Source organism: Ursus maritimus, unplaced genomic scaffold (assembly GCF_017311325.1).
Source record: "Ursus maritimus isolate PB19 unplaced genomic scaffold, ASM1731132v1 scaffold_17, whole genome shotgun sequence".
Lineage (NCBI taxonomy): Eukaryota > Metazoa > Chordata > Mammalia > Carnivora > Ursidae > Ursus > Ursus maritimus.
In genome coordinates, this window is record NW_024424119.1 from 51658792 (window position 1) to 51678045 (window position 19254).

Below are 19254 nucleotides of genomic sequence, written 5' to 3' on the forward strand. Positions count from 1 at the left end.
TTTTTTAAGATTTATTTATTTATTTATTTATTTATTTATTTATTTGACAGAGATAGAGACAGCCAGCGAGAAAGGGAACACAAGCAGGGGGAGTGGGAGAGGAAGAAGCAGGCTCCTAGCAGAAGAGCCTGACGTGGGGCTCGATCCCATAACGCCGGGATCACACCCTGAGCCGAAGGCAGACGTTTAATGACTGCGCCACCCAGGTGCCCCCAGAACCAGCTTCTTAATTATGTGTCGTGTCACATTTCGCAGGAAGTCCCCAGCTTTCTTCCAGATTGATTGCCATGATTTTCTGTGCCCTCCAGGTGTAGCCTATCAAAGAACATGTCATGCTATGCCAGCCCCCATGGGACCAGATTTGGCTCCACTCTGTCCCTCAAGCATCTTGCACGAGCCTGTTTCAGAGTCGGCCTCCATGGGTGTTTGCTGAGTGAACAGGAGAAGGTATAGCCGGTGGGACCGAGCGCTGCGGTTCCCTCCCCATGGTGGGAGTGTTTCCAAGGACTGTGGAACTTGGGTCTGGAGAGACCCTAAAGGAAGCCAGGTGCAAATCTGCCTGGTCCCCAGTGTGGCCCTGGGTGAGGATCTGAAGGAAGCCTGTACCTCAGAGGCACAGACAGATGGGGAGAGCATAGACCCCATGATGTGATCGGGGGCTTCCTACTGAAATTGGAGGTGAGGAGAGAAGGTTCCAGAACCTGTGTCCCGGCACCATGGTAGGACTTGGACTGGGGAGGAAGTAGGAGGCACACCTGCCAAGATGCCCTCTGTGCCAGGCACTGCACTAGACCCTCTCACACAGGTTAGAACTCAGCAGATTCGCAATCACCAGGGGAGGGAAGATCAACGCCCCCTTTTTACAGAAGAGGAAACTGAGGCTCAAGAAAAGGATGTGAGGGGCGCCTGAGTGGCTTAATTGGTTGAGCATCCAACTCTTGATTTCAGCTCATTTCATGGTCTCAGGCTCCGGGCTCAGCAGGGAGTCTGCTTGAAATTCTCTCTCTTCTTCTCCCTCTGCCTGCTGTCCTGAATGCACGTGCTCTCTCTCTCTCAAGTAAATAAATAAATAAATAAATAAATAAATCTCTAGAAAAGGGGGGGTGGGATGTGAATGACCCAAGGCCACGTAGCTGATGCTGGAGATGTGGAGAATGCTGCTGTAAGCCCAGGGGGCTGACAAAAAGCTCTTGATGGGCAGGAGAAGGGAGGGACACAGGACAGAGAATGGATTGGCCCACCTTGAGCCAGGTGTCCAGGTCTGACCCAATCACGTAAGGCCAGGGGAGTCACTGAATACCAACACGGCCCTCCCACCCAGGGGGCCTTCCCTGTGTACTAGAGATGAGGATACAAGTGGACCCCAGCCCCACAGGAGGTTTGTAAAGGACGTAAGCGATATAGAAGTTAGGACTTGACCTCCAGGTTGTATCGCTGTGAAGGGGGCCATGGGCCGAGGGCGGTGAGTTCACTACTGGCGGCATTCTCAAACTCCTCGAAGCAGAGTAGCCAATGCCCTCTCGTCCTACATGGCTGCCTATTTCATTTCTCACAAGGTTATTCACTCATTCATCAGAGACTCACTGGTCACCTCCTCCATGTCAGAACCCAGCGTGGGATGTGTGTGTGAATCAGACCCAGTTTCTGATTTCTAGGTCAGTGAGAGCTTCAGACACACAAGTATCAAGGTCTCAGGGAAGGCTTCACAGGGGATGTTCCACTTGAATTGGGTCTTGAAGGATGAAGAGAAGTTCAGCAAGAAGCAAAAGAAAGGGGGCGAGAAGACAGGCTTTGGGGGCAGGTGGAGTTTTAAGCGTTAAGGAGGCAGGAAGGGCTGGCTGTTTTCAGGGAGCAGTGAGAGGTCTGGCAGCTGGAGCGGAGGAGCTGAGGCCAGGCGTGTCGCTGCGGGAGCCCTTGAGCACCATGATGAAGTCTGTGGGCTTATCCTGAAACTGTTGGGCGCTCTTGGACTGAGGCCCCAGTCAGGGGCTGCATGAACTGTAAGGTGTAGCCATGGCGTATGGAATGGTAGTACAGTGAGGAGGAGACAGACGAGCTTCTACTCAGCGAGGATGGGGGACAGGTGCTGGGAGTCTTGAAGCCATGATGACAGCAATCATGTGCCTACTTACTCAGCTTGCCTCATGGAGCCCAGCTGTTATCCCCATTGAACAGATGGGGCCACTGAGGCTCAGAGAGAAGGGGCCTGTGTATTGTGCTTGTGCTAGGACGGGACAGAGCCAAGATTCTAAGCCTAGTGCATGCTTATGGACTCGAAGACCTGGGGATGAAAACCCGAAGGGAGAGGCTGGAGGGTCCCCAGGATGTTAGGAAGCCACTTTTATTGGAGGTAAAAGAATCAGACGTACAGCATTGCCTCTCTGCATTTGGCAGTGGCTTAAGAGAAATTAATTAATCAGATTTGTAATCCATGTTCAAATGCTCCAGAAAAAATTGGTTTTCAGAGTTTTGTTTATTAGCTTTATGAGTTTAATAAATTGAGCATTAAACAAATAAACCAATAAAAACTCAGAGGAGACAGAGATGTGTTCTCATAGCCGGGGACTCTTCAAGGGAAGGATGTCCCTAAAAAGGGAATTTCTTACTCCGAAATCACAGATGATCCTGGGGGAGGGGGGATGGGTTTGTGACAGGGAGATGTTCAGTTTGGTTTAAGAAAAACCCACTCAGCTACACCTGCTGGGTGCTGGGCTGAGGCTGAGTGATCAGAACTTGGGCATTCAGAGGCTTGAGGGCAGACAGACCAGGGCATGTTACCCCCAGCAAAGGACAAGGGTGATTGGTGGGCAGAGAAATATTTGGATGCACAGAGCAGGGAGGGAGTATATGGTGGTGCTGCTGCCATGTGACCTTGAACCTGCCCTCTGCACTTTGGTGTCCTCATCTGTAAAATGTGGATGGAAACAGTGTCTTCCTTTAGGGTTCTTCGAGGTCTTCACGAGGTGATGCAGGTAATGATAATTGAGCTCAGTAATGTTAGTGAGATAGACAGACACACAGAGAATTGATCCAGGAGTGCTTTGCCAGCTCAGGCCAGACAGGAGCTAGAAGGGCCCAGAACCCAGGGTGGTCATCAGGGGGACGCTTGGTTGGGACCTGTAAACCTGGTGTCAGGAAGGCTGCTCCCAGGAGTGACAGAGACCCCAGGGAGGTGACTGAGAAGGGCAACAAGAGAACAAGAGAAAGGCAGCTCTATGGGGTGCCTTCTTTTTTTTTTTTTTTAAAGATTTTATTTTATTTATTTATCCAACAGAGATAGAGACAGCCAGCGAGAGAGGGAACACAAGCAGGGGGAGTGGGAGAGGAAGAAGCAGGCTCCTAGCAGAAGAGCCTGACGTGGGGCTCGATCCCATAACGCCGGGATCACACCCTGAGCCGAAGGCAGACGCTTAACCGCTGTGCCACCCAGGCGCCCCACATGGGGTGCCTTCCTCATGCTGGCACAGTGCCAAGGGCTTTGCATGCAGTAGGCCCTTCCAACAACCCTGTAGGTAGGTACCATCGGTCCCATTTCATAGATGAAGAAACTGAGGCTCAGCGAGGTTAAATGTCTTGACCAAAGTCACACAGGGACAAAGTTATGGAGTCAGGTTGGAACCCTGGGCTGCTAGTTCCAGCACACCCCTCACACACTGCTCTCCTGCAGATGGCGCTGTCTTCCCGAGGCCAGTGGTGGGTGCCCCTGCCAGACCACGCTGGGGGTGGGGACCCACCTGCCCTACCTCACAGGTGGAGCAGGATTATATGGGTTGGTTCAGCGTTCATTGCACACACATTTGACACTTACCTTCATGCATCTGGGGCCTTGTGCTCAGCTCCAAAGATGGAGGTGACGCTTGGAAAAGTGGACCTGAAAACAGGGAAAGTGGATTCCTTAGGGTAAATACCATAATGGGGAGGAGATTTGAGGATGGGGAACTCAGCGAGGAAGACATCGAAGACTGGAGAGGAGAAGGGGGACTTCCTGGAGGAAGGGATATCCAAGCTGAATCCTTCAGAAAGGATTTGTCAAAGGTTGAGGGTGGGAGGAATGGTGTTTTTAGACACTAGGAACAGCAGGAGGAAAGGCTTGGCGCTTTACATGGAGAATGGGGGGGGTTGTGTGAGTTGCTGGCAAGCCTGTGTGCCTGTGGTGTGGTCATGAAGCTGCCCTCTGGATTTGGAGCTTCTGGATTGGGGGAGCGGGGAGCCTGGACCAGGGAATTGGCACCGAGAGGGCCAGGTGGCTGGAGGGGAAGCCACAGGTGGAGTGGGAGCTTCAGAGCCTCCCCTGGCACCCCACCATCCCTCGACCCCAAGTGTGGGAAGCAGAAACACACCCATCTGGAACGCCCAGCACAAGTCTGGGGAGTAGGGACTATTGTCCCCATCTTACAGATGAGGACACAGACTCAGACTTGCTCAAGGTCACAGCCATCGAGTGGCTGAGTCAGGATTGAGATCGTGACCTAGGCTCCAAAGCCAGTGCCTTAGATGCTGGCAGGGCCTTTCGCATCGGGCTCCAGGGCCCCTGCAGGGCAGGAAGGCTCGGAGCTCCTCAGCCTGAGCTGCTCTGTCTTTGGTGAGTATTTGCAGCTTCTGTGCAGCGTTCCTGGAGAGGCCCATTCCAGGCTTCCAAAGGCTTTCCAGCCCACTGACCTCTCCCTCCGTGCCCACTGCTTTACACTGACAACCCGCTGCATCTTCACATGGAGAAGCAGGCAGTGTTGTTGAGCCCATTATACAGATAAGTAAGCTGAGGCTCAGAGAGGCAATTACTTGTCCGGTCACTAGCCAGGAAGTGGTGGAACCAGGCATTGAACGCAAGTCCATCCAATCCCAGTGCCACTCGCCTGTGGCTGGGCCTGCTTCTCAGTGGCCGGTTCCACCAGCCCTTTGCGATGGGAGGGGTTGAGGGAGGGAGGGGGGCTCACGGGGAAGAGGGAACCCCGCTGGTGCCCCCAGCCCCTCCCACACGTGCGTTAGTCGCGCTCACCCTGGCTCCGTAGACAAAGGCAGCCCCATAATTGGGAGTGAGTATTTCATGCATCCCCCCCGATGTTTTATTGGGTGGAGAGATGCTTGGAGACCAAGCGGATGGCACATTCCGTTTATAAAGTGTGCGCAGTTTGTTTTATATCCCGAGTTTTTGCAATCTAGATAACAGATGACGCCCCGAGTGGCTGGCACTGCCTCGGTAATGGCGGCACCGAGCCTTTGGAGAAGTATTAATAATAGATTGTGTTGATGAGTTTGGAGAAAGTAGCAATCGACCCCCTGCTGCCAAGGCATTAGCACGGCTGTTCTGAATGCAGCCTGCATGGTGGCGGGTGCCTGCAAATGCGGGTCACCCCTCCCGCTGCCCCCCTCCCCTACCTAAGAGGGCCACCTCTCCAGGAGCCGCTGGAGGTGCGCTGACCCTGGCCTGGGCCCCCGGCCCCGCCAGACTGGCACAGAGATCAGCCAGCGCCTATCTGTTCATGGGCTACTGAGGCCAGGCTGCAGACCTTAGCGTGGCACCTAGATCAGGAGGTAGAAGTGTGGGGAGGGGACAGGGGGTGGGGGTGGGGGAGGGCAGGGCAGAAGCATCCTCCCTGTCTGAGCATTAAGTTCTGGAAACCTGGCTCCTTTCCCAGCCCCTTGGCAGAGCTAGACAGCCAGCCAGATTCCTAGGGGCCTCTGCCAAAGGCTGCCATGGACAGTTGGGTAGGTTGTACCTTGAACAAAGGTATCCAGCCAAAGGGCCAAGTCGGAGCCGAGATCCAGCTTGTATTCCCCTTGCAAAGCCATCCACTATGTGGGCTAGCGGGGTCCTGTCTGCCTGCCACACACACCCCAAGCCTCCACTCACCTGCTTTGCAAACAGTCACCGAGGACCTTTTGAGGCTCAGGTAGAGCCAGGCCCTGCCTTGCGGAACGCCTGCAGAATTGGAAGCTGGCAGGCTCATGTGCTGTCACTGATGTGATTCTTATTTACCGAGTTACAAGCCCAGTATCATCGAATCCTGACAACAGCCCTTGGAGGGATGTCCCCTTGACATGCCCATTTCACAGTAGAGGGAACTGAGGCCTGAGGGAAGCTCAGGTGAGCATACAGGAGGCCACTTCCCCCTGCCTGGGGCGTCAAAGAAGGCTTCCCGGTGGAGGCAGCACTGGAGTTGGGCACTGCAGGATGAGTAGGAGCCTGCTTGGTAGCATAGAGGCGGATGGCAGGGGTTGCTGGGGGAGGCCCCCACGTTGAGCGCCCCGGCGGGTGCCAGGGCGGCGGGCAGAGCTCAGACTGGCCTTGTGCACCGCGCCCCGCTAGCTCGTCGTGGGCGGCGCTGATGGCAGCCCCGGGAAGGGAGGCAGGCCGAGTGCCTTGCATTTATGGCCGTTTCTGTTCCAGAACCGATTAGCAGAGAACTGCAGCTGTAATCCGTGCCTGCTACGGCGGGCCATAAAGAGGGATGGGATGCGCACGGCGCTCCCAAGGTGGCGCCCGCAGACGTGGCCCAGGGACGTGGGGAATGAAAAATGGTTTTAATTCCCTCCCAGCAGCAATAATTTGATTCTTCATAAATTTTTCCATCAAAGTGTTGTTGAGGCTGAGTTCCCACAGAGCGGGGCACGTGACTGTGAGGGGGGAGCCAGGAGGAGCGGTCAGTAGGTGAGGGCAGAGGAGGGGCCATGCTGCTCAGACCCTCTGCACACGCTGGCTGGAGACCCCCGCCTGGCTTTGTCTCCAGAGATGGAAGATGGATTCAGTGTGTCACGGACGGGCTGGAGCAGGCCAGGCTCCGCGTCGGCCCCATCCCTTACTACCACGTGACCCTGAGCAGGTGACTCCGCCTCTCGGCACCTCAGTTTCCTTATCTCTACGATGGGGTCAGTGTTCATTCCTGTCTCATCGGGTCGTTGCAAGGACTAAATGCGTTTCTGCGCGCACCATGCCTACAGCAGCGGCTGGCACGCTGTCCGTGCTCAATGTCCACACGTGGTAAAGACACTTACACCGAAATGAGGGATAAGTGGGGGTTAGCCCAACCGAGGGGCAAAGAAAGAACATGCCAAAAGGCTAGTGGGAAGGTGCTGTGGAGAAAGCACAGGCTGTCCCATCGGGCTGCAGCCTGGAGGAGCGAAGACAGTAAGAGGAAGAGGCAGGATGTGAAGGGCCTTGAGGCACCAGGGAGTCATGGCAGAGTGGGGAGCAGGGAAGCAGCATGACCAGATGTGTGTTTTAGACAGCTTCCTCTGGCTCTCATCCTGGAGGGTGAGTGGAAGGGTGAGAGGGGCCAGGAGCCCAGGAAGGGGACTGGGGCAGGCACTCAGGCAGGAGAGGAGCGGCCCAGCCTGGGTGGTGGGCTGGACAGGGCTAAGGATTGCTTGGATATGGGAAGGGTGGGGGGAGCAGAGAAGAGGCGGGGCAGGTCCTAGAGTGAAGGGAGATGGGACCAGGGGGCTGCCTGCCCTTCTCAGCCCTGGAACCCAGCCCTGGAATCCCCTGGCTCTTGGGGAAGGTTGAGGCTGACCTTGTGCTCTGCCCTCTAGTGGCCACGGTGTCTCTGAGCAGGAAGGGCCCTGAGCTGCAGCACCCAGGAGAGTGCCCAGCCCCCACGATGCCCAGCCCCCACTCTTGGGCCACCAGGGCCCTGGGAACCAGAAGAGTAGGGCCACGGGACCCTCCCACATCTGGCTCTGCGCCCAGGGTGGGCCTCTCCTACCTGGGGTGGAAGGTCAGGACGGCAGGAGGGAGAGGTCCTTGGTGGACAGTGGCCTCTGGGAGGGACCCCCGAGCCGAGCTAATGCGCCCACCCTGTGCACCTGCAGGCTCTTCGCAGCCAAGTGCAGCGGCTGCATGGAGAAGATCGCCCCCACAGAGTTCGTGATGCGGGCGCTGGAATGTGTGTACCATCTGGGCTGCTTCTGCTGCTGCGTGTGCGAGCGGCAGCTCCGCAAGGGCGACGAGTTTGTGCTCAAGGAGGGCCAGCTGCTGTGGGGGGCAGGTGGTGGGGGGGGGGCCTTGCCGGAGAAGCCCAGTCCTGACCCCAGGACCCAAGCTCTGTACAGACAACACATCCTGATGCCCATGGCCTTGATGTGTTCACACGCACGTGTGCAGGTGCACATGGACACCGAGGTGTGTGCACATCCCCAAGTACACAAATGTACGTGCAGACACTACCACTGAGGCACGCATGCTCGCACACCAGTGTCTGTGCATGGGACCACACATGTACACACACACGCACATATGATGCATGTGTGGATACCCATGCCCAGGAGCATATGTGCACGGACACATGTACATCTGTAGACGTATGCTGAGATTTCCCAGCATGCACGAACCCACACCCGGGAACACAGACGTGTGCATACACTGAAACATGCGTCCATACAGGTGCACACATGACCCAGCTCACACATCACACACGTACTGAGCAGCTATGCACACGGCCACACGCGTTTATCCACATGCTCACACGTAGTGTGGTGTTCACACATGTGCGCCACATGTACCCTGCTCTCTGGCCCCCCAACCCCGCTGTCCCTTTGCCTTGCTGTGGCCGCCACCGTGGCACGGCACCACAGGTGTCTCTGCCGGCCCCAGGTCTGCAGGCTGCTGGTGGCTGAGAGGCCAGGCTCTGACACATCCTTCAGCAGTGGGAGCAGCAGCCAGGGCTCTTCTGTTTCCCGGCGGGGTGGGGGGACCAGGGCCCTCTGTGCTGGAGGCAAAGACCCCCTTTCCCAGGATGAAGGCACCTCTCTGCTCTGCTCCAGCCTCCAAAAGGACTCAGCCATCTTAGAGCCCTCCTGGCAAAAGGGCGGGTACAGCTAGGAATGAGTCTTAGAAGGGAAAAGCCAGGGAGAAAGCTGGGCCCTGTCATTCCAGGATAGTGGGGAGGACAGGAGCAGAGGGCTTGGAGAGGAGATGCCCTGGTCTTCTGAGCCCTTTCTAGAGTCCGCGGTCACAGGACCTGCCCATCTGGAAGAGCTTTGTCACTGTCAGGGCCCTTGGAGGAAGCAGTGAGCTCCCCTTCCGTCTGTCCCTCTGTCCACCCGTGGGCAGGGCACCATGGTGGCTGCCTGGACTCTCATGGCAGAGCAGACACTGGCCAGGTGCCATTGGCCCATTCATACCAGGCCTGGGGCGGGGGTCTTGGAGGGAGGAGACCCACCCTTGGGGTTCATGCCCTGAGGAAGGTGGGCCTGGAAAAAGGAGACTAGTTCCAACTCAGGGGCCGCGGGAGGCGCATCAAGTCCACCAGGGGCTGGCATCTCTGAGACCCACAGTTCTGGGCATGGAAGTGGCCGCATGGGCAAGGTGGGCGTGGGTGTGTCTCTGGGTGAATGCACATGCTTCTGCGTGTGTGTGTGTGTGTTTGGGTGTGTGCGTGCCTGTATGTCCCCACCTGGGAGCATGCGCCTGTGTGTGTGTAACTCTGTGAGCTGCGTGTGCCCGGTCCTCGGTGAGCCCACGTGCCAGTGCACACGTGCACCTCAGTGGTTGAGAGCATGACTCTGTGTGTGTGGCGTGCGTGCCGTGGTCATGAATACTCGGTGTGAGAATGTCTGGGGTATGTCTTTGCCTGACCGTTCTTAGTCCCTGGAAGCTTCCAAGAAACAAGGCTCCCTGGGGTCTTCGCTGGGTCGTGGGGCCCGCCGGCACTGGGCTGGTGCCATGGGAACCAGTTTCTCAGAGGCTGGCGTGCTGCCCCGGGGTCCTGAGTGCCGGGGGGCCAGCCGTGGCCGGGTTTGGCAGGAGCTGATGGGATCCCGCCAGGCCACAGATGGCCTCAGGGTTCAGGTTGGAGACCCTTGTACAGACTGATGGGCTGGGTGTGTCCCCCACAGTGAAGAGCGAGGACGAGGATGGGGACATGAAGCCGGCCAAGGGGCAGGGCAGCCAGAGTAAAGGCAGTGGGGACGACGGGAAGGACCCCCGGAGGCCCAAGCGACCCCGGACTATCCTCACCACGCAGCAGCGAAGAGCCTTCAAGGCCTCCTTTGAGGTGTCCTCCAAGCCCTGCCGAAAGGTGAGGGGCCGCTGGGGTGGGGCGGGGCTGACACCCCACACCCGCCGCCTTCCCAGACAATGCCCCCACCACTCTCACTGGGACCGGGGACGTCCCTCCACCCCCCCATCCCTCAGTTCCCCCAAACCGCCGCCTCCTTGGCCTGCTGCCCCGGCCCCCCCAGGCCTGATCTGTGTCCCTCCACCGGGCAGGTCCGCGAGACGCTGGCAGCAGAGACGGGCCTCAGCGTGCGTGTGGTCCAAGTCTGGTTTCAGAACCAAAGAGCCAAGGTGAGAGGCCACCTGTCTCCCCCAGTGGGCAGGGTTGGAGTGGGGGTGCAGGCAGAAGACGGGGCCCTGTTGGGAGGGGCCGGGAACGAACGGGGGCAGGGAGGTGGGGACTGGCACGACCTGTGTCCCCCGCAGATGAAGAAGTTGGCACGGCGGCACCAGCAGCAGCAGGAGCAGCAGAACTCCCAGCGGCTGGGCCAAGGTGAGCTGGGAACAGGGCGACAGGGCCCAGGCTCAGCCTCTGGTGACAGCATTCCCCCCCGTCCCCCCGCACCTGGGCGCCTTCCACCAGGGCTGTGAGGGCTCTGAGAGCTGCCACCCCAGACCCTGCTGGGATCCAGAGAGGTGGTGGGGACCCCGGGCGGGACCCGGGAGGAGAGAGCTGGATGGGTGGGCTGCCCAGAAGGGTGGCAGAATTTTCGCCCCTGGGGCGCGTATTGGTGGAGTGTGTGATCTCAGATTCACAAGTTCAAGCCCTGAGTTTGGCGTAGAGCTTACTTCAAGCAAACAGACAGACACTTGCAACCATGTCCAACCCTCAGGGTGCGCCAGTCATGGTTGTCCCCACTGACCATGCTCCGCCTCACTGAGTGCCCACTGATCCCAGAGGGCAAGGGCATTGTCAGCCCATTTCACAGCCAAGGAGGCTGAGGCTCAGACCAGAGGACTTACTGGGATCACTCGGCTAGTAAGGGGCAGAGCTGGCCTCGGCCCCCAGTGTGGCACCCCAAGCCTGTGCTTTTAACATGACCATCTACCCCACGGCCCACAGTAGAATTCAGCAGGGATCTCCAGAGTCTCTCTGCAGGGTGCTGAGGAGCTCAGGGTGGGCTCCTGCTGGGTGGTAAGGAGCCAGTTGGAGGGGCAGCAGCCGGGCCCCTGAACCCTGGGCTTTGCCAAAACGCTGTTACGACATCTGGGGCCAGGGGGCTAGCCTCCCAAGCCCCATGGGGACATTGAGCCTTGAAGGGAGAGCACAGGGAGCTTCTTGGGACTGCCCAAGAGGAGTGGGAGCCCCAGGGCCACCTGTTCCTAAGTGAGATAGGGGCTCCAGGGAAAGGCCCGTGTCCCTGGCTGCACATGAGCCTTGGAGCCCAGTTCTTTCTCTCTGCCCCCGCTGCCCCCCTCTCCTAAGACAGCCTGGCCTCCTGGGGCTGTGGCCACTGTCTCTGGTCTCCCAGCCACCTCCTGTGTTCCCAGCTGCCTCCGAGATGCAGCCTCCCCGAGAATGTTCCACGGTCCCCCTTGAGCTCCTCCCAGCCCTTACAGTACTCCACACAGCAGCCCCTGCTACCACATTCGCAAAACACCCTCTGCTCCTCCCAGCCATCTCAGCAAATGGCACCACCCCCCGCCAGTGCCCACACCAGGACCCTGGGAGTCACCGCTGACCCTTCCGGTCCTCCAGTCACTATATCTGCTCAGTTGCCAAGTAGGGCAGTGGTTTCTGGTCCTGTGTCCCTCATGCCCTCCCAGGAGTTGTCATTCCCACACCCACCTTAATAAGGACCCCAGCCCCTACCTCAATTTCCTCAATGGTCCCTGCCTCCAGCCTCCACCCTGCAAGACCCTCCACGGACCTCCTATAGCCTCAGGGAGAACCACGCTGAGCTTGGGCCTAAAGAGGACCATCTTCCTCCCCATCCCTGGCCTTCTCTCATCCTCAGGCTCCAGCCCCTTGCTCCCCCTGGGGCTCCCTGCTCCCCCTGGCTAGTTTCTCCCCTCCCTGCCTCTGCTGTGTGTGGCAGGGCATGCCTGCACCCTGGTGTGGTTGAACCCCTGCTGATTCTTTAAGTTACATGGAGTCAGGGGGTCCCTTCCTCCAGGAAGCCTTCCCTGAGCCTCTTTGGCCTGGGCCTCACCTTGATGCTCCCAGATGCAGGGAGCCCATTGCACCCATATGTTGAATCATTACTTCCTGCTTAGTGTCTGGGTCCCCCAGGCATTGAGCTTCTGGAGGGCAGGGCCACTAGAGGAAGGGAGGACGTGGGGAGGGGAGGTCTCTGGCTTTTGTTAAACTGATTCTTGAAGAGGAGCTGGAGGGTGTGTCTGGGGACAGGGGACAGGGGTCAGTGACCTGGATTCAGTGGCCCTGGAATCTAGGGGAGTCCAGAGGAGGTCATAGTCACGAGCACTGCAGTGGGCCCCGTGGCCTGAGGGGTCACGTGGGAGGTCAGTGGCAACTCCCAAGGTACATCTGGGAGGGCTCCCCGGGGGCGGGGTGGGCTCCTGGACAGGGTGGACAGGGCCGGTCGGTAAAGGTGTGCTCTGTCCCCAGAGGTCCTGTCGAGTCGCATGGAGGGCATGATGGCCTCCTACACGCCACTGGCCCCCCCGCAACAGCAGATCGTGGCCATGGAGCAGAGTCCCTACGGCAGCAGCGACCCCTTCCAGCAGGGCCTCACGCCGCCCCAAATGCCAGGTGACCACATGAACCCCTATGGTAAGCCGCCCTACCCCCTGCCCACCCCAGCACCGCCCCCGCTCGCTGCCTGACCCGGCAGGCCGGGGGCCACAACATCCACATCCCACCCCAGGGCCCAGGCAGGCCCCACCAACACGGCCCACCTGTCGCCTCCCGACAGAAGGGGTGCCCTCGAGACCCCACCCGTGGCCCTCAGCACCTCTGGTCCCCCGCTGCTGCCACAGGTCATCCCATCCCTCCTCACCTCTGGCCACACAGCCTGCAGGGCTGACAGAGCCCCCCAGGAACTCCCGCCCGCCCCGGCTCCTGACGCCCCCTCTGCCCCCAGGGAACGACTCCATCTTCCACGACATCGACAGCGATACCTCCTTAACCAGCCTCAGCGACTGCTTCCTCGGCTCCTCGGACGTGGGCTCCCTGCAGGCCCGCGTGGGGAACCCCATCGACCGGCTCTACTCCATGCAGAGTTCCTACTTCGCCTCCTGAGAGCCAGCCGGCCACATGGACGCTTGGGCCAGGGTCGTGGGGTGGGCCTGCGGCCTCCGCGGCCACCCCCCAGCCCGCACAGACTCTACACACAGCCATACGGTGCCCTTCCCCTGGGCCAGCCGGGCAGGCAGATGGGCGCAGCCTGGGCAGGGCCGCGTCCTGCCCACAGAGACCGTGTCACCCCAGGGACCCAGAGTATTTGGAAAGCCACTCGCCTCCCAGCCCCACCTCGGCCTCCATCGCCTCCTTCTCCCTACCCATCTCTTTTTTGGGAAGCTTAAATTCTCTCTATTTTTTTAAACGTCCTCTCTGTGTCCAGCCAACCTCCAGGGGCCGGGTCTAGGCCCGGGCAGGGCCCCCCTGCATGCCCCAGTGCGATGATGTCGTGTGCTGTGCCTGTTACCTGCGAGGGCGTGTCCCTGTGCCCTGGGCTGGTGCCCAGCTCCCCCACCTCCGAGGCCCGCCAGCCTGGGTTCACCCATCCCAGTCCGAACCTGGAACAGAAGTGGGGAAGAGCCTGGCAGGTGTGCCAAGCCCACGCCGGCTCTGCCCTGAGGGGGAGTCCCTGGGGAGGGTAGACTGAGCCTCACTTGCAAACGCACGGACACTCAAAGGCACACCCACGAGGATATGCACACAGATACAGACACGCTAAAATGACACAGAGGCGGTCTCTGGGCCAGCCCTGCCACATCAGGAAGGGGAAAGAGGCCAGACCGGGGCAGGGACCCCCTCCTCTTACAGCAAGAGGGGAGAAGGGAGGAGGGGAGGGAGGTAGGGGAGAGTTTGGGGCTTGAAACACGTGGACCCAGACGTATCCTAGCCTCAGCCTAAACGGGAGCAGCCTGAGCAGGCAGGGCAGAGACAGAGTCCCCAGAACCAGGTAGGACAAATGGCAAAACCTCCAGGCGGGAAGGGACCTCACAAGTCACCCACTTGGCACATCATCTGAAGTTTGGCTCCCTCTGCCCCTCGCATTCGTCCAGTGGCGAGGAGCCCGCTGCTGCATCGGGCCCAGGTTAGCCGTTTTCTGCTGATTTTGCCTCTGCCTCTTTGAGCCCTGAGTCTTCACTTCTCAAAGCCAGGCTCTTCCAGTTCCTTCTCTTAAAGCCGTGCCCTCAGCTGGGCTACAGCTTTCCCTCTAAAGGTGGAACAGATATAACCCGATCTCCCCCACTGACATCAGCCAGCCACCTCCCCCGCTTTAGGCACCCTGCCTTTGTTAATGTGGCCCAAAATGTAGTGAACAGTTGAGGCCACATTACCTGGAAACTCACACTACCCTTCTGTAACTGAATCCCCGGACGCTCACACACGTGACCGCTAAGCGGTTTTCTGTGTGTATGTGGGGGAGGGGGCATGTATGGTTTAGATCCAGCGAAGGACCCTGACTTTTTTACTTGCTACATTTCTTCTCATCTGATTCAGTGGAGTTTCTCTGCACTCCCAGCTCTGTGACCACTGGCTTGCTGTCCCTGCGATGTCAGGAGTCAGCCCTGTGTCTCTCACCCAAGGCACGGGAACCGTCAGGGCCTCTCCCGGTCTGGTGTTGGGTATTGGCCCATGAACCAGCCCTCCTTGGATGACGCATTCCAGGGCACTTGCAGCCCCGTTTTTGTCAGATGCCCCGCTGGAAGCCAGATAGGCTGCGTCAACCCCCACCCCGGATCCACTCAGCTCTGATCCTGTCAAAGAGGAAGCGAGGTCAGGCTGATAGGCACTGTTCTCAGTGGCCCCTCGCTGGCCTCTGGTGGCCACTGTGTCCTCCACCAGGTGCTGGGCGCCCTGCCTTTAATTCTGACACCAAGCCCTAGGCTGCCACCCTGAGATCTGCCCCGTACAGCCTGTGAGCGAACAGGACGGTGGGTGTCTCTCTCTGCCTTTGGGCCCCTCCGCCTGGCTCTCTCTGGGATCCTCAAAGTTCGCCAGCCTGCTCTGTGGTTTTGTCCTCTGTCCAGTGGGGCGACCTCGGCTGCTGCAGAGCTGTCAGCGGGGTGATGCAGCTCAGCAGCCCCCTCGGCCGAGCAGCCAGCCTGGAGCTTCCTCCTCGTTCCACACAAACTCTCACAGGGATCTTGGCTGCTGTTCTCGGTTTTCTGCAGCCTCAGCCAACCCGGGCTCTGTACCGTCTTTTGTCCTGGGCCACCAGGGGTCCCTTAGGCAGCCACGATGGTTTCTTAAGAGATGCTCCCCTTCCTTTTCTTGTGCTCACGTGGTCCAAATCATGCTGGGAGCACTTGGGGCAGGCCCAGGGGCAGACCCCCCAACCCCCAGGAGCCCTGGTCCTTCTCTCCCAGACTCTTTCAGTTGGAAGGAAGCTCAGAAATGGGCATCTGGTCCAGTCCCTTTATCCCAGCCTAGAAAGCCTGGGCTAGGAGAGGGGAGGGAGCAGGGCCTCCATGCCAGCCCCTCATCTTCTTCGTCTGGTGAATGGCCTCTAGGTCAGGGGGGCATTATTTGTCTTAGGAAACTCCTGCCAGCCCCTGGGGGGCACCTCTTCTCACTCGGGGTCTCATAATCCCCCAAGTCCAGCCCCGGCTCTGCCCCCACTGTGCACTGCTCCCTGCGAGGAGTTGGTTCAGAGACACCCGCACTCATGTCCCATGGATGGTCAAATCCAGAGGGATTTCAGAGAGCCCCGTGGGCCAGAGACACCCCATCAGCCATGGTTAGGTGATTGCTCTGTGCCGCAGCTCACTGCCCTCAGTTCGCTCAGGCTCCCCCAGACACCAGTGTCCACCCTGCCCAGCCCTGGACTGGGTGTGGAGACGCAGATGAACAAGACGTAGGGCCCACCCTTGAGGAGCTTTCTTCTAGAAGGAGAGGCATTCACACTCTGACCCAGCTCTGTCAATATCTTAGTGGGGACACATTTCTCAGATGAGGAGCCCGAGGCTGAGAGAAAGGAGGTCAGTGTTCAGGGTCAGCCCTCAGAAGCATGCAGAGGCAAGTAGGCTCGCTGGGGTCTGGGGAGAGCTGAGATAAGCAGGCTCTTCCCGCTTTGTGTGGGAGGAAGTGCAACCTTGACTAGGGGTTCAGTGAGGAGCCAGGAGCACTCCCCATCCCGACCATCATCCCATCATCCATGGTGGCTGGGATGGGAAGCCCAAGGGGAAGAGGGAAGCAAAGGTCTGGTCCAGAGGAAGAGGCAGAAAGTGCGAGATGGGCAGGGGGAGTGTTAGGAACCGAGTTCTGGTTCCCTGCTAGGGAAGATGAGGCTCAGAGAGAGGAAGGAATCTGCCCCAGGTAACACAGCAAATAAGGCAGAGGAGGGACAAGAAGGTGGGGTCCTCCCCCAGCCAGAGCCTCATCTGCCTGATCCATGGAGTCTCCTGGGGGCCACACAAAGGGACACTGTGGTTCCAAAGGTCAGACGTTGGGGCAGGCAGAGCCTGTGTGGAGGGGGTCACTACAAGCGGGCGGGGCATGTTGGGAGGCTTCGCAGGAGGGGGTGGAGAGGAGTCCACTGTCCCTGGGTAAGCAGGACCCAAGCGAGGTCAGGCACTGTCACAGGGCTGGTGGCGGCCTCTTCTCCTTTAGGGGGCTCAGCTGCCCCCTAGCCCTGAGGCTGCCTCACCCACCCCTGTGGAGCCCGCTCCCCCCTGGCTCGGGGCCCAGGGAGCCTGGGGGAGGGAGAACCGGCTGAGCCCTGCCTGGCCTGAGCTCTGGGCACCACCTGGGGTGAGGACCTCACCTCCGGCCTGGGAGCACCCGCAGCTCTGGGACTCACTCCGCCCTGTGGGGAAGAGGGTCCACACTCGCACGCACACACACAGACACACACTCATACCCGGACGCACATGGAGGCTCACAGACCTATCCACACTCCCGGGCACACGAGGCCTGAGGGCTGGGGGAGCAGGAAAGACCCTCCCACATTTGGCCCTTGGAAGGTGCAGTTTGCAATGAGCCTGTCTGCTGGTGCCCCCACCCCACCGAGGGCCCCACGGGAGCCCAGCCCAGCTGGGCGTGGGGACCAGCCATCGGCCATTCCTCTCTTTTCCTTGTACAGACTCTCACTGCCCACCCGCCATCCCCAGACACATTTTATTTAATAACTTGTCATTGTTAAATTATTTATTAGCGTTTACCACATCACCACCCCCACCCTGCCCTCCACGCTCACCTTCTGCCTCTTCCCACAAAAGCAGAAAATGGAAACACCAACAAAAGATGAGACATCAGTATATTTGTAAATAAACCAACCCGTACACGCCTGTGCTGCCTCTCCTTGGGGGGAGGGGGGCCGGAGCCAGTCCTGCGCGAGGCCTGAGGGACTTCTCCATGGGTGTCAGGGACAGCTGGTCAAGGAGGAGGGAGGGCTTGTGGTCCCTCTTCTCACCCCAACCCATTCCTTGTCCCATCCCATAATCCTCACCTCCCCATCCTTGGCCCATCCCAATCTCGAACCACCCCCATGCTTAAAACAAATGCATCTATCCCATCCCACACTCTCCCGTTCCCCAACACATTCTTTCAACCAACCAACATGATGGGACCTTTAAGTGCCAGCTACCAGGCTGAGAACCAGGGCTCAGAGGTCTGTGCCTCAAGGAAGTAGACTGCGATATAAGCTCATTTGTGGTTCGGAGAGGACTTGTGGCAGGGGTATGCAACTTCACCTGGAGGGGTGAGGCATCATGGAAGGCTTCCTGGAAGAAGCTACATATTAAGCTGCAATCAGAAGTTAGCCAGCATGGAGAAGACTGGGTGGGGAAGAGTGTCTGGCAGTACTTCTGCCTTGCGCAAAATCTCAGGGGCAGGCAAAATCTTGTAACTTTCCTAAACTAGAAGAAGAGCTCAGTTTGGGGGTGGGAGAGAAGCAATGAGACTGTGGGCAGAGCCTCACGTCCACAGATCTGATGTTCTCCCCCTTTCCCCATCCTTCTGATTGCTCTTTCTCAGCCTCCTGTCCCCACTCCTGTGGCCAGAGTTACCTGGAAGCCACCTCTAGCTGCTCTCATTCAGCCCACGGGCACCAGCGCCCCCTAGGGTCCACCTGGCACCCTCTTCTGCAGCCTGTAGGTGATTCTCAGCCACGTGGCTTCCAGGAGTCTAGACAAGTTGAGGTGCTCCCGTTCATGTCTTCCTTTGCACCCCACAACACCCTGAACAGCAAGTATTAAGGTCCCATTTTTCAGAAGGGAACCCAGGGCTCAGAAGGGGTAGTGACCGGCTCAAGATGACAAAGGTAACAAGGGGCAGTAGAACCAAGGTTCGAAATCAGGTTTGGCTGAAATCCATGGCCTCACCAGCACCCCAGCTGTCCTCTCAAGCCCACACTCTCTGGCCCTGTGATCTGGTCCTCCAAGGTCAAGCTCAGGGACTGGGGATCAAGGAAACTCTCCTACCTTCAGAGTGGCCTCACTGAGGCCCAGAGAAATTAAGTCACTCAGCCCAGCTGCTCAGCACAGAGACAGGACTAAACCGGGTCTTCACGTCCAAGCCCCAGGCTCCGGCTCCTGTAAGAGGGGCCTCCAAGCTCCACCCCCCCACCCCCAGCAGTGGGCTGCCAACTCTCTTGCCTACAGCAACCCTTTAAAATCCTGTCACTAAAAAATGTGGGGAGGGGGTGGAGAGGAGGGGGTGTGCTAATCCAGTGCTCCCTTGTCTCCTGCCTGTCTTCTCCTCCTAGCCCAGAAGGTGAAGGCATAGGAGGTGGGAGAAACACAGGCCGGGTCCCTGGGGAAAAGAGGGCATGGGAGGAGGTCTCCCTCCAGGCCCCCCTTTCCGGGTCAGATTTGAACAGGACAAACACCGGCCGGTGCCGCCACTGCCAGTTACAGACTTCAGCCCATTGACCTTTGCAACAACCCGGAACAGTGCTCATCCCATTGCACAGATGAGAAAACCAAGGCTTAGAGAGAAGCACCGTGCTCCAGGGTGATTTCTCCCAGGAACTTGGGGGTGGGAGAGGGTCCTTGAGAAGGGGGTGGTCCCAGGAGAGGAACATGATTGTGAGCCCACCCTATAAAACTTGTCTGCAAGGGGTCTGAGCCCCAGTGCAGTCCTGCCTCCGATATTCCCCACGGCTCCCAGGCCCTCAGCTTTCTTC

General features: G+C 58.7%; 1 protein-coding gene across 3 annotated transcripts in view; it reads left to right on the top strand.

Annotated features, from left to right (window-relative positions):
• Positions 1–13314, top strand: part of LMX1B (LIM homeobox transcription factor 1 beta) — a 79133-nt gene extending 65819 nt beyond the window's left edge. Inside the window, exons 3-8 of one of the 3 annotated variants that reach the window (XM_040631904.1) lie at positions 7810–7985; positions 9781–10016; positions 10208–10285; positions 10421–10503; positions 12547–12707; positions 13039–13314. In XM_040631904.1, coding sequence (XP_040487838.1) covers positions 7810–7985; positions 9781–10016; positions 10208–10285; positions 10421–10503; positions 12547–12707; positions 13039–13196 — 892 coding nt within the window. In that variant the 3' untranslated portion in view covers positions 13197–13314. Of the gene's footprint in view, positions 1–7809; positions 7986–9780; positions 10017–10207; positions 10286–10420; positions 10504–12546; positions 12729–13038 lie in introns of all 3 variants that reach the window. The other 2 variants (XM_040631902.1, XM_040631905.1) reach the window with 2 other exon arrangements.
• The last annotated feature ends 5940 nt before the right edge of the window (positions 13315–19254 follow it).